This window comes from Nilaparvata lugens, chromosome 1 (assembly GCF_014356525.2).
Source record: "Nilaparvata lugens isolate BPH chromosome 1, ASM1435652v1, whole genome shotgun sequence".
Classification (NCBI taxonomy): Eukaryota; Metazoa; Arthropoda; class Insecta; order Hemiptera; family Delphacidae; genus Nilaparvata; species Nilaparvata lugens.
The window spans coordinates 20,508,263-20,524,333 of NC_052504.1; the positions used below are offsets into that span (position 1 = coordinate 20,508,263).

At 34.7% G+C, this 16,071-nt stretch overlaps 1 protein-coding gene across 3 annotated transcripts in view; it reads left to right on the plus strand.

Annotated features, from left to right (window-relative positions):
* The window catches only part of LOC111048284 (cGMP-specific 3',5'-cyclic phosphodiesterase), a 77,683-nt gene that overhangs the window by 43,158 nt on the left and 18,454 nt on the right, over positions 1-16,071 (plus strand). For all 3 annotated transcript variants that reach the window (XM_039421618.1, XM_039421631.1, XM_039421622.1), the window contains 4 exons: positions 1,416-1,534; positions 13,421-13,579; positions 14,130-14,219; positions 15,223-15,366. In XM_039421618.1, the coding sequence (XP_039277552.1) occupies positions 1,416-1,534; positions 13,421-13,579; positions 14,130-14,219; positions 15,223-15,366 (512 nt within the window). The remainder of the gene's footprint in view (positions 1-1,415; positions 1,535-13,420; positions 13,580-14,129; positions 14,220-15,222; positions 15,367-16,071) is intronic.

A 16,071-nucleotide genomic window follows, 5' to 3' on the forward strand; every position in this document is an offset into this window, starting at 1 on the left:
AGACTCGAAATAATCCCGGATGTGTTCAACAGATTTTTATGACTGTTATTCAACCGAAGGTTGCAGTATGTCTAGTCCACTAATGGATCTCGAAAAGTGATCTTTTAATAATAGAATTCAATAGATCATCAATAGACTTCAATAGGAGTCTCAATTCTAGCCTGTTCGGAAATTATGCTTCAAATTCATCATTCCATCATGGATGAGTTCTGGGGATGATAATACCTCTACCAAATGCTACTATGGGAATTTCGCAGTAATCCTTATGTTCTCAATAAATATAATTGAATCTCGATGCACTATCTCAGAACACTTTCCAGCTCAGAATGATCGATTTTGCATCTTCATTAACCACGGAAACAGAGACATTTCTATTTTCTGTTTGCTGGAAAACTCGACAGTTGACACAAAAGCTGGCCCACATTCAACGAGAGCGCGCACAATCGTTTATCACTCTGAAAACAACGATCGTATCGCGACAGCAGAGCCAGTCAGCCAGTGCGGTGCGGCCATTCACCAGTTCAATATCGGTTTCAAATCCAGGTTTATCGGTTACCAGTGCGATTTCAATTTCAAACATTTAGTTGAGTAGAGCCTTTTGTGCACAATTACAATTCATTATGGCTCAATAAACTCAAAATAATTGTTGGATACTGAGCACACTCAACCCTTAATTTCTTCCAAAAAACAGATTACACAAATCAGCGACATTAGTTCCCATAATACAAGACTCAATTTGAATTCATTGATAAATTATTATTGCTTCTGAAAAGTCAAGTTGAGGATGGGTTTCATGATAAAACTACTCACATTTTCAACAGATTAAGAAATACTATAATAAATTTCTCAGAGCCGTTTTAAACTTCTCAAGTCCCAGGCATTTTTAATCAAAAGCTAGATAACTGGAAATCAGTAATACTATGATACTTCTACTATCATAGAAAATTGATTTTCCTTTCATCATCCGTGTATTCTGTTTTGACTTTGCACACAAAATGTAGCACCTCGAATCTTCGGCACCCTGGGCATGTGACAAACGTATCTAACAGGAAAAGTAATCAAGAACAAGTCATGGATTCCATATTTGTTCCCAATAGGAACTTTCATAGTCTTATTTCAAACAAATCTGTTTAATCAATCTTTCTCGGATTTTTCAGAAGGGTTTTAATAAGATTCGTTCTCATTTGATACTGATTCTCAACAAGGATCTTCACGAATATGCATAGTACTTATTTCTCTGGATCCTTCAATGCAGTACGCAAAAATCCCCAACACAAATACTTCAAAAATTCAATCCTCTCTCGATATGTAAGCTGCCGAGTGACTGTAGCATGGGAATTTCCATTGAGGGCAGGATGTAACAGGATAGGAAATCGATGAGAATTTGCATTCAGTGATGGTGTTTTGTGTTGCAGAGCTGGAAGACGCGCTGCAAAAAGCCAAAGCGGAGGAGATAAGGATTCCGTTCGGCGTGGGAGTGGCGGGGTCGGTCGCACAGACCCGGCGCGTCATCAACATAAACGACGCCTATGAGGTAGGCAGGCACAAGGCAAAAGGCCGCCGCATTTATTTACACTGAATCCCGCTCATTCATTTGCCAGTCACTAGACAGGTCATCTACGGCTCTATCTTCGTCGATTGATTCAGATCCTCTTCGTTCTCTCTTCCAATAAACATGAGTATAAAATTGATGACAGTGTTTCAGAGTCATGGTGGAAAAATAATTCAAATACTGAACATTATCAATATTAATTTACTCTTGATGCCACGAGCACTTGAAAATTAACGTATATTTCCTGTAGATGTTGAATTCAACTACCTACAGAAATCAACCAGAACATGTTCATTTATGAAATATGATTGAAATTAATGGTTAGTCCAAGTGACTAGTTTTGATAAAATGTGATAAAATAATTTCTCTAATAAATGCTCAATCTATTTTGGGGAAATTACAGTGATTCAATTGCAAGTAGCAGTAGTAGTACATCTGCGTTGGAAATTCACCAATATTATTGAAACTATCCTTTTCACAGTATTCTATGAGTTTTCCAGTTTTATTGGTGGGGGAAGAGATTGAGTTAAAGTATGATTCAGTTTCTCCAAACTAATTTATTATCCTCAACTATTATTATCCTCATTTATTAACTGATTTTTAAAATGCTATAGAATTTGGCAAATTCACTTCATCACATCACACAATTGAATGAGCTTTGGAACCGACTTCTGGTGAACAAATCAAGCGTCAATATAACCTCAATTTCATGTCTCACTGGACGCAATGTCCAGTGAAATTTCCATTGTTCTTACTCTATTTTTTTTCAAAATAAGTTTAATTCCTGAGCTGCTCAAGCAAATTCAGATTCATTTTCATTGTTTAATTGATGCGAATATTCTTAATGGGGTGAATTTCTTTGAAAAATTGACATTAGAATAATAATAATAATAATTCTATTTTAGCGACATAAAGAACAAAATAGGCAATAGGATTGATTGATGTTTTAGAAGATTGTAGAATTTTGAAGCCTTGCTCACACCGACGCGGGAAGAAAACGGGAAGCGGGCACTCGTGACTAAGGATTATGAGCCAAATTTGAGGTTGAAAATTATCTCGCTGCTGCTTTTTTCCCTCATTCCGCTTCAATGTGCGAAATGCTTGAAGATAAAACGGTTTGTCAAATCAGTAAGAAATAAGGAAGGGAATGAGGTCAAAAATTAAAAATTATAGAAAAATTTGACATCTTTTCATTATATTAATCAATGTAATTCTTCATGATATCAAAATCAAAATCAATTTATTTCCATGAAGAACAAAAAATACAAAATATTCATTTTTCTACATTATACTTGGAATTTACACTGCAAGGTCTTGGGACCCGTGCGCAGTGTAAGAGTGTTGTATTTTCATTAAGTAAAATTACTAACAAATTTTTTTAATCGTACTGTATTTGCTATGTTTTGATTTAAACTAGAAGAATATGAAAAACTGTAAAAAATAAAAGAGAAAAAACAGAAAGAACTGATAGATAAAGAAAGAGAAAAAGACAGAAAGAACTGATAGACAAAGAAAGAGAAAAAAAACAGAAAGAGCTGATAGATAAAGAAAGAAACTGAAAGTTTAAAAACTAATATAACTGATCGAAACACCATTGTTAAAGATAAGTTAAGTTAAGAAATTTTCTGTATAGAGAAATAATAATATTGAGATATAGTAGAAAAAAGGGAAAATATAGAGAGATATATAGAAAAAAGTGACATAATAGATTTATTTTTCATCCAAAATGTATTTTGATCCTCCATATTCAAGCATTCACTCAGAAAAGGCGATCTGTAATATTAGATTCTTTGATCCATTTTTCCATTTCAACAATGAGCTTGTTATTGATGCTATTTGTTATAAAGTGATGAGGGATGAAATTTACCAATCTAGAACAAGTGAACATGAACTGTCTCCCACAAACACTCAAATTTACTTTGGAAGACTCAAAAGTCAGGCTAGATGGTCTAAGGTTATAAATTGATTGTCGTAAATTATACATATGTTTATTTTTGTTGATATTCAGTAATAAACTTTTTATGTATAGTTGTCTGACAGTTAAGACATTGAACTCTGCAAATAAGTTGCGAGTAGGATAACGTCTAGGCTTGCCTAATATTGTTTTTATTAAATGTTTCTGTATGGTGAATATCTTATTTAAATGACAACTCACTGCTCCACCCCATGCCAGTATACTATACTGTAATATGGACTGCGCATAGGCAAAGTAAATTATTCTTGTTAATCTGGAATTTTTAAGTTTATTAAGGTTAAAAAATTTATAAGTGAGGTAAATATAATATATTTATCACATTCCGATAATAATGATTAAAGAATCGATCCATAAGTAGACTCAAAAAAATCGAAAAGTGTATCCGTTCTCGCGCTGTTAAAAATACCTTACATAAATGTTTCCAACATTGTAAATGAAATTGATATAGAGTAGAGGTGAAAATTGTTTTTCACAGTTTCCTGAAAAACAGATTCATTTCTCATATTGAATGCTACGAGCTCGGCTACTAGGAAAATCTTTTGTGAACTTCTCCAGCTCTCACTTATTTTGGAAAGGAGAAGAGACAGCAAGTTTTCCGGCCATAGTGAATCCCTGGAATGAACATGGCTCAGACAGACACTGTCGAAGAGAAGCTTAATGGAATTAAGTCAGGATCTTGAGTGTCCTGCTCTTTGGAGGTACGCCTCAGGCGAGGCACTGTTCCCAACCGCCCTCTCTTCCTAACCTCGCTCTGCCTAATAAAGTTGCTTCAAAACCTTCTTCATTCATGCTCCAACGACTTCCCTCACTCGCAGAAGCTTCACACAAAGTGTTGAATCTCTAACATCCACCCCTGTCACTATATAAATGCTCATCACCTGCCTTCACAGTCTCCGTAATTGTTCTCACATCACATTCACTGAATACCTTTAAATTACAATCGGAACAATTGTATCAGAATCATGTTCCACAACTATAGTCACAGTACTTGTTTATTCAAACAAAATCCAAATGATTTCATTTCTTCATTTTACAGAGTAAAAATACTAATCAAAATTTCATCAATGGAAAAATGTTTTCCTGTATGGAAATGGAGAAGAGCACTTATAAATCTAGCAAACAGAGAAATGTAGAATTTAATATAATTGGAAACAAAAAAAAAAAACAGATCAAACTTCCCCATTTACATTAAAATTATGATCAATTATTATCATTAAGGAACTATATCTATCATCTTTTCTTCAAAGATTTCACAGGAGTTGAGAAATCTTGCTTCCCTGAAACTAATGATTCTCAAACTCAATATTTCTCACACAATTGTTTATTCGAACAAAATTCAATTGATTTCAATTCTTCATTTCACAGAGTATAAATACTAATCAATATTTCATCAATGGAAAAATGTTTTCCTGTATGGAAATGGAACTATATCCAAGAATTGAAATCAATTGAATTTTGTTTGATAAACAATTGTGTGAGATATATTGAGTTTGAGAATCATTGTATTGCGAATGAGAAGAAGCATTACTTATTCTTGGTGAGAACATTTGGTTGATTAAGGTTGCAACTTCAATACACTAGACTGTCAGACAATCCACCACAAAGAATGATAATTTCCGCTCGAGCAACAGCAAGGTGTATTCCATGATATTAAACTATTCTTCCAACACACTCAACAAAAAACTACACTCGGAAAAACCACTATCATTTTGTGTCTTCCATCGTAATCTTTCCACTCTAATCGAATAAATGCAATTACAAGCAAATTGTATAGTTTCATAATAACAACTCCCGCCAGTAAAAAATGTCATGTGAGGAGTTTAGGTGTAGTCAGAAAAAATAATTCAAGAATGTTGGGTGAGGAATTTAGATGTAGTCAGAAAAAAATAATTCAACAGAGAAACAGAACAAAATAAGTTTTAAACATTACTGAAGAATTGGGCAAATCAACAGACTCAATAGAAAGGAAGCTAAAATTCAAGAATCATAATTATCCCGCTCCCCACACTCATCTTGCGTCAGTGTACGCAAGTTGTGACAGTTATCGTCTCTTTGACATTGATAAGCTACGCTGAAATTCTCTTCGCACAAGATTCAAATTAAAACATCTATCCTAATAGTATTAAATGTATCCTAAATATAATTAATTCAATTATAAACAAAACATTTACAAATTGATTAGTAGGTTCAATAAATTTAAGAACTGCATCCTGCCAACTCACGAAGAAACTTTCAAATATAATCATCTTCTTTCTACTTCTAAGATATAGGCCTATGCACATTTTTTCCTCAACCCCTAACTGATTTATAGGTTTGGATGCACGTTTCCCTGGTTTCCCACATCCCACTACAGTTATCGGGATTCAGTTGGCATGGGGTGATTTAGGCCTACATTCCAACACACACACACACACACACACACACCACACACACACACACACACACACACACACACACACACACACACACACACACACACACACACACACACACACACACACATATTCGAATAGACACCATGACAGTTTCTACATCAACGAATCTATTATTCAAAGTGAGCAGACTGAACTCTGAATTATTGATCGCTATAGCCTGCCTGCCAGTGGGACTAGCCTATTTAAATGTTTAGATTGATCTCAAATCAGAAAGCAGAGGTAGGCAAACAACTCAAATGTCAATATCAGACAAAACAAAACATGAAATATTGGTTCTTTAATAATTCGAATTCAGGAAGAATTCGTCGCTTGAATACTCAGTAACCAAAGAATTCCGAGAAATTTTAAATATTACTCTTTGAAAAATCAACAAAAACTACGTTTTGACCCAATGCTATTATGTCCTAGACATAAAGAAGCCATCGACCAATTTTTGGTTTGGAAACTCTACTTTCTTCATGCTTTTTCCTAATCATCATCGCAGCATTCGTATCATAGAGGAAATATAGAATGATATGTGCTATGCGATGTTTCCTCCATGATTCGTATACACATTCTGAATCTTCATGCTCCAATGTATGCCATTCATTTTTGCTTTTTCTAGCTACTGTCTTAGTCCAGTCACTTGATATACATTAGTGCATGCAACTTATATTGTAGTTCTGATTTTTCAATATACTATTTGGGTACATGAGAGAAGTACAGAATCAATTTTTTCATGCAAAATTTCCTTGTGCTAGATACAGGGCAAAAACCTCGTATTTTCGGCTTATTTTCCAGTTTTCAGCTATTTCTGCCAAATCTCGCAATCGGACAGAAAAATTTGCTCTCGCCTTTTCCTTAGATTATAAATTATAATACAATATAAGTTGCAAACACACCCCCTTTTGTCTTCATTGACTGGTCTATCTTTTCTTGTTCAGTTATCTAAAAACCAGAAAAAATCGAATATTTCGATTAGATCTCGTATCTATTTTCTTCTTTCAATCTCATGCATCTAAAGTGCATGGTATTGCCATTCATACTGATAATCCAGAAAGCTGTGAATTCAGCATCACTACTTCTACTCTCCAAATTAAACGAAAGTTTCATTCAAGAAATTATGCTTTCGCAATATTCTTATGACAATAAAAATTCGTGAAAATCGGCATTCTTTTTCTTTGAGTATGAAATTATTGAATATATGATTACACAAGTTATTTTTAAAGTTAAACATGTCTAACACGCTAAATGGATAAATTAGTTATTATACGAGTATTCATTATTACATCAGTTATACTGTTGTTAGCACCCCTGACAAGCTTAAGTTAGGCAACCTGCTTAACAGATCCACATCAAAAGATGGGTCAAGACTCAAGAGTAAGAACGCTTACTTAGAGTAGTCTTACTCTGAATAGTTTTACTCAGAGTAACCTTTTAGGGAAGAGACTTCGAAATATTTTCGAGTCGTAAATTTCACAGTTACTGATGCAGTGCCATAGCAAAGGGGGGTTTCCAGGTTACAACCCCCATGAGCCCAGTCAAATTCCACTTGAGCCACAAATGACGACCACGTGCTCTCCTAAAATTGAAGAATTGTAGATATCTGTTATTTGTTGTAACACACCAAATGATCTATCTGTTTTTATCTTTTTCTTCTATACTATTATTAGGTCAGTGAGTGAAATTAAAGTAAAGGGTATTTTATCAATTCATAGTAATTGATTGGCGCCGGGCAAAATTCCATATAGAGTGAGGGAGTTTGTAACCCACTCTAAACAAAAAACCGACAGTGTGAAAGAGTTCACACTGGTGAAGTCTATAGCAGGCCCAACATTTTTGGACAAACCCCCCATTTAAAAATCCTGGCTGCGCTACTGTATGAGTGATAGCTTTTAAGACTTCACATATTGAGAAAAAAATCTAATTGAAAAGGAGATAACTAATTTGAGTAGTTACAGTTCCTAAATTGAATTTGAAAGAGCGTAGCACACTGTCAAACAGGATGCAATTGGAACTACTGTTATCTGTACTCTGGTTTTGAGAATCATGACAGGAGAATTTATGCATTTGCAGATTATCTTTACTTTAAATGCCACGATACAATAGTAAGAAAATGATTTTAACCTAAAAAGGTAATTATCTACTTCAATTTTCAGTGTATTTATTTTTTATTCATCTGACATTTTATGTTGAATCATATCCACATATACTAAAACTGAATGCTCGTAATTGAGAAACCTACCAAACAAGTTCTAGAGGCCTTCTTACTCAACTAATTTTGGGATGATTACTCTTGCGAGACAGATTGTATCATAGTATCGACTTCTATATTGTAAAGCGTCATTTAATGAAAAAATGTATTATCTTAATATAGATTCCAGCTTCAGGGAAATATTGACATTATCATAAAGTTTGCTTCCACCCTTCTTCTAAGAAGAGTATCACATCCGCTATGGCCGCATCCACAACACACTCCATGCGTTCTCGTACGAAATATATTTGATCGTTCAAATACCTATGTAAACGCACCAACGAACCAAATGTTTTGAAATAAATGTGAGTGCTTACACTGCATATGAGTTTGACGAACATACATGCATACATCACTTCAAAATCCGATTCCAATACCAATACGTTGCGATATTCCTTTCATTTAGGATGTATTCGGACAAAGTAGTAACAGAAAAGTGATAAAATGAAGGCTTGGCCTGCATTAGCTTTGCTGCAATAGAAGGACCAAAGCCATCTCTATGGTTAGATGCCCTGCTAAACGAACTGGCAACGCTGTAATACTAAATTTAAGTTCATCTGTCAGCTGGTATGGATTAATTTATCAAAACCTATTCCTTTCAATTTCACTCGCTTTTCACTGCTTTCAACCACACTTAGTAGACATCTGTCTACTAACGTTGGATTTCCACTAGTCTAGCTAACCGGATGATTGAACCAAGTTATGCACTATAGGGATCCTGAGGTTCGGGCATACTGATTGGCTATGATTGTATTCCTGAAATAGAGAAAGTATATAAATTGAACCACCAACTGTGTCACAGCAGTATCTTTGCTTTGTGAAAAGAAAAAATTGGAAAACTGAGGAATAAAGGAACAAGAGGAGGATTTGGGAAATAATTGTCTCTGTTTTGTTCCTGTGGACTGAGAGACGCTTTGGCGGATACAGGACAAAGAGCGTCTTACAGGATAAAAGAGATTTTACAGTGACTTGGGAAGAAATAAGTTTTTCTCAATTGTTCGAAGCTGTACGGGAAAATAAAATTTTGTAGATGTCTCTAACATTGTAGTTCCGATGCAACTTATATTGTAGTTCTGATTTTTCAATATACTATTTGGGTACATGAGAGAAGTACAGAATCAATTTTTTCATGCAAAATTTCCTTGTGCTAGATACAGGGCAAAAACCTCGTATTTTCGGCTTATTTTCCAGTTTTCAGCTATTTCTGCCAAATCTCGCAATCGGACAGAAAAATTTGCTCTCGCCTTTTCCTTAGATTATAAATTATAATACAATATAAGTTGCAAACACACCCCTTTTGTCTTCATTGACTGGTCTATCTTTTCTTGTTCAGTTATCTAAAAACTCAGAAAAATTAGAATATTTCGAATAGATCTCGTATCTATTTTCTTCTTTCAATCTCATGCATCTAAAGTGCATGGTATTGCCATTCATACTGATAATCCAGAAAGCTGTGAATTCAGCATCACTACTTCTACTCTCCAAATTAAACGAAAGTTTCATTCAAGAAATTATGCTTTCGCAATATTCTTATGACAATAAAAATTCGTGAAAATCGGCATTCTTTTTCTTTGAGTATGAAATTATTGAATATATGATTACACAAGTTATTTTTAAAGTTAAACATGTCTAACACGCTAAATGGATAAATTAGTTATTATACGAGTATTCATTATTACATCAGTTATACTGTTGTTAGCACCCCTGACAAGCTTAAGTTAGGCAACCTGCTTAACAGATCCACATCAAAAGATGGGTCAAGACTCAAGAGTAAGAACGCTTACTTAGAGTAGTCTTACTCTGAATAGTTTTACTCAGAGTAACCTTTTAGGGAAGAGACTTCGAAATATTTTCGAGTCGTAAATTTCACAGTTACTGATGCAGTGCCATAGCAAAGGGGGGTTTCCAGGTTACAACCCCCATGAGCCCAGTCAAATTCCACTTGAGCCACAAATGACGACCACGTGCTCTCCTAAAATTGAAGAATTGTAGATATCTGTTATTTGTTGTAACACACCAAATGATCTATCTGTTTTTATCTTTTTCTTCTATACTATTATTAGGTCAGTGAGTGAAATTAAAGTAAAGGGTATTTTATCAATTCATAGTAATTGATTGGCGCCGGGCAAAATTCCATATAGAGTGAGGGAGTTTGTAACCCACTCTAAACAAAAAACCGACAGTGTGAAAGAGTTCACACTGGTGAAGTCTATAGCAGGCCCAACATTTTTGGACAAACCCCCCATTTAAAAATCCTGGCTGCGCTACTGTATGAGTGATAGCTTTTAAGACTTCACATATTGAGAAAAAAATCTAATTGAAAAGGAGATAACTAATTTGAGTAGTTACAGTTCCTAAATTGAATTTGAAAGAGCGTAGCACACTGTCAAACAGGATGCAATTGGAACTACTGTTATCTGTACTCTGGTTTTGAGAATCATGACAGGAGAATTTATGCATTTGCAGATTATCTTTACTTTAAATGCCACGATACAATAGTAAGAAAATGATTTTAACCTAAAAAGGTAATTATCTACTTCAATTTTCAGTGTATTTTATTTTTTATTCATCTGACATTTTATGTTGAATCATATCCACATATACTAAAACTGAATGCTCGTAATTGAGAAACCTACCAAACAAGTTCTAGAGGCCTTCTTACTCAACTAATTTTGGGATGATTACTCTTGCGAGACAGATTGTATCATAGTATCGACTTCTATATTGTAAAGCGTCATTTAATGAAAAAATGTATTATCTTAATATAGATTCCAGCTTCAGGGAAATATTGACATTATCATAAAGTTTGCTTCCACCCTTCTTCTAAGAAGAGTATCAGTCCGCTATGGCCGCATCCACAACACACTCCATGCGTTCTCGTACGTATATTTGATCGTTCAAATACCTATGTAAACGCACCAACGAACCAAATGTTTTGAAATAAATGTGAGTGCTTACACTGCATACGAGTTTGACGAACATACATGCATACATCACTTCAAAATCCGATTCCAATACCAATACGTTGCGATATTCCTTTCATTTAGGATGTATTCGGACAAAGTAGTAACAGAAAAGTGATAAAATGAAGGCTTGGCCTGCATTAGCTTTGCTGCAATAGAAGGACCAAAGCCATCTCTATTGTTAGATGCCCTGCTAAACGAACTGGCAACGCTGTAATACTAAATTTAAGTTCATCTGTCAGCTGGTATGGATTAATTTATCAAAACCTATTCCTTTCAATTTCACTCGCTTTTCACTGCTTTCAACCAAACTTAGTAGACATCTGTCTACTAACGTTGGATTTCCACTAGTCTAGCTAACCGGATGATTGAACCAAGTTATGCACTATAGGGATCCTGAGGTTCGGGCATACTGATTGGCTATGATTGTATTCCTGAAATAGAGAAAGTATATAAATTGAACCACCAACTGTGTCACAGCAGTATCTTTGCTTTGTGAAAAGAAAAAATTGGAAAAACTGAGGAATAAAGGAACAAGAGGAGGATTTGGGAAATAATTGTCTCTGTTTTGTTCCTGTGGACTGAGAGACGCTTTGGCGGATACAGAACAAAGAGCGTCTTACAGGATAAAAGAGATTTTACAGTGACTTGGGAAGAAATAAGTTTTTCTCAATTGTTCGAAGCTGTACGGGAAAATAAAATTTTGTAGATGTCTCTAACATTGTAGTTCCGATGTAATGTAGCCTTAAGTACTAATCTATGTTAATATGTTCCATGAACTATAATGATACTATACGCATTAATAGATAAGCACCCTGGGGAAAATTAATTAAAAAATAGGAGAGTTCATGAAGATTGTGTTTAGATGAAGATTCCAGATTCTAATACCAGTCTCTAGTCTAGCTCTCTCATTATGTTCTTCCTCTGCCTCGAAAGTAGTATTAGTGTGTATCGATTTTCATGAGCAGTATCTTCAGAGATTATGCGTAAATAATCAAGATACTGTAGAATAATGCTTCCGCTAAGAAGCTTCAACTTATCATCATCATCACCAACATCATAAATTAAGCACATTATTTTCACTCAATGCTGCAAGAACGCCCGCTCGATGTACCTTTATTCTTGAAAATTGGACCAGTTCCCAGGCTATCACGAGTATGTGATGACCTACATCTTTTACAATTTACAGAGCGAAGTTTTCAAGATTAATTGCAGTCTGGAGAAAATGTAATGGAGGTTTAATAGTTTCCAATTTGCTGAGCTGGCATCACGCGTTTTGGCGTGCGGCAGTGATTATCTGTGTAATTATTGAAAGGTGTACTAGGGCGTGGGTTATGATGATGATCATCATGATAATGATGATGAAGTGCGATGGGAGGAGTGGGAGAGGGGATGATGGATGTAGCGGCGCTCGTAAAATTGTTATCCATCAATTCATTAATCTCTTGAAGGTGACGCCGCTGGTTTAAGCTCTGAGCAAAGCTCACAGGTCACTAGTTGCTCACGCCCTTCCCTCACTACTAATAAACCTCACTCTCAACTTCCAAGGCCAACATACTAATGAGGTTACTCAATCGCATAGTTTCGTATTTAAAATTGTCAACTTCACTTCTTCTTCAATCCTCAGTTATTGATCTTCCCCAGCATTTCCGTTATTGTAGCAAATAATTAAATTACTATTAAATTTTAATGAAATCATGAGGGAATATAGTCAATGAATATTATAGTGAGATTTACGATATATGTAGTCAGTGGGAATGATAGAATAGCACAGTTGCCCAGTTACTTCTTTCGACCCTTCCATAACAGATAAATGATCACTGATTGAAGTTAGTATGGTATATCTGATATAATATTCACTGTTGATTATTTTTGTTCATAATGATCAATTGTAACTCACTTGTATTATGTTCACCAATACAAATATATCACTTCATCAATTTAATAATAAATTTTCATACTTGAGATTAATTACTCTGGTAGTTCATTATAATAATTTCATCACATCCTACAAACGATTTGGCAACGGTATGGAGGTGGATGAGGATTCAGCTTCCTGATTTACCTTATTACAGGCGAGAAAAGCAAACCAAAGTTAATCAACTAATCAGGTACTGTCTTTATAACGTGAATTTCACTATAGATGGAATAAGGTAATCGATGTAAAGTTTGGAAACTTGCATAGATTGTATCAATGTACCTAGAATAAATTCATGTATGGAGGTACATTGGATGGTACTGATTTTGTAATATTTTTTCCAGGATCCTCGATTCAATAGTGAAATAGATATGAAGACTGGCTACAAAACAAACCTCATACTTTGTGTTCCAATTTGTAATTATGAAGGCGATGTAATTGGCGTTGCTCAGATAATCAATAAAACGGACAGCTCCAATCAGTTTACAGATAGAGATATCGAAGTAAGTATAGAAATCTGGATAATAAGATTATCTAGATACTAGGTTCCTGATTAGATGTTGTCAAATCTAATTATAAGGCATCTAGATACATGAAGTTCGAAAATCGAACGTGGAATATAGTTTCTTTGTGAGATTAATTTTAAAACTTATATTAGCATAAATATGAGATTATATGAGAATTTGTGTGAATGTTGAATTCATTCAACATTTCTAAATCGCTATTTGAATAGTTTGTTATTATGACATTTTTTATCTAGACGGCTTACTGATGAATTGATTTTCAAATTCTGACTTCCATGAATTAGAAGTCAGAATCGAATCTTAATCTTCTCTTCCAGAGAAGATTAAATTGGAAGACATATCCCTTTTTATTCTCTAAATTCTCTTCAATGTTAAGTCGGATTGATGTTTCAACTGAAATCTAAACTGATTAACAAGATCGTTTTCCGGCTGTGGAAATCGATTTTAATATGTGCTGATACAATAAATTGAAGTCATTAATGATTATTCATTCAAATTTATAATCCACAAATAATATTCTAATTTGCAGGTTTTTCAACGATATCTCACTTTCTGTGGCATTGGAATTCAGAATGCACAGCTATTTGAAATGTCTGTCCAAGAGTTCAGAAGGAATCAAGTAAGTAGACCTACAAAAATGTTATCCATGCATGGTTTCGTTAAAATAACAATGTACTCCAAATATAGAATTCCCTAATAAATGTTACCTTACCTTATAATTTCCGGGGAATACTTCTTGGAAATTAGATTGAATAGAAAAGCTGAAAGGATTAGAAAAGCTGATTGGACTATTCACCAATTTCAAAAAAATATACATAAGATATTGGTCTCAATTTATCATTTTTTTTTTTATATAATTCACGAATAATACTTAGAAATTGGACAAAGCTGAAATAGATGAAAAATTTAGTTGGAAATTATCTATTTTGTTTCTTTCATTATTTCATTCATCATTATATAATTGTTATTGCACTTACATGATAGTAATAATTATTCTTTTTATTCCATTCACGGGTTAGGCATCAATGCCTGTTCCGAATTCTCTTTAATCAACCCATCACCTGGGACGTCCAGTCATCACTCATCCTATTAACATGTTCCAACCAGTCACCGCTATTTCCATTTATTTTATCTGGCTCCGTATATCTGTATTCCTTCAGCGATCTTCTATGCTACATCCATATTTTCTACGGGGGAACCTCATCTGATGCATACAACCTGCTCTAATAACGTTTGGAGAGTACCCAAGTTTCACTTCCATACAATAGTGTAGGTGCCGCAATTGTTCTGTAGACGTTTCCCTGGATGTACTATCCATTAGATTAGTAATTTTATCTGAAAATTAATCACACTATATTACTCCTACTCTTCTGTCGTCCACCTTCCATTTATATTCTTGCCACCCTGCCTCAGAATAAACAATCTAATAAAGAAACTTTATATCTTCTTTTTCTTATTCTCCTTCTTCTTCTTCATCTTCTTCTTCTTCTCTTCTTCTTCTTCTTCTTCTTCTTCTTCTTCTTCTTCTTCTTCTCCCTCTTCTCTCAGTTCCGGAAAAATTTGTTTCGTGAATATAAATATATATTTCACGGATTTTTCCATGATGTTGTTTGTCTGCGCAGATCCTGTTGAACTTGGCGCGGAGCATTTTTGAAGAGCAGAGCAACCTGGAATGCCTGGTGACGAAGATAATGAATGAAGCCCGAGATCTGCTCAAGTGCGAGCGGTGCGCGGTTTTCCTTTTAGACCCAGAGTGCTGCGAAGCGGTGAGTGCAATAAAGTATTCATAGTTGCGCACAGCCGTCAACTCTGTCACTTGTTGACACAAAATATCAGATGAGTGCTTGCTATTGACTTCAAAAATGTGTCGAGCGAGGAAACAGTACTTCGAAAGGGTAGAGTTATCTAGTCATATAGCGCACTTTTAGAGGCACCCTCATAAACCAGCCATGATTTGTTTTCATCTTGAATTTCTCCACGAGTTCTAGCCTACACACTTGTACTGTATGAGGTATACGTGGAAAATCATTAATTCTATTCATTAATCGCCAAATAATATTGTAAGTATTTTCTATGTGGAGTTCAAAAGTTTAGTGCCGGTTGCACAAAAACCGGTTAAATTTAAATCCTGATTAATTTTACGAGAACCAATCAATGAAGCCGTCTTTTCAAATAGGTCATCTCTGATTGGTTTCGTTAAATTAACCACGGTTAAAATTTGAGCGGTTTTTGTGCAACCCGGCCTTAATGAGCTTTTTTTAGTACGCTATTTCATCAAACACTGCCATTATAACGTGAACCTCACTATAGTCTAAATTGCAGCTGAAACGATTATTGTATTTAACTGTTGTGTTATTCAAAGGCAGAATAAAGTTCATTTTCATTATCCATTAAACAAGTACAAAATGAATCGTATGAGTACTCTTCTCTATTCGCTTTTCAAAAAGTAGCGTGATTGTAGCAGCATTTCA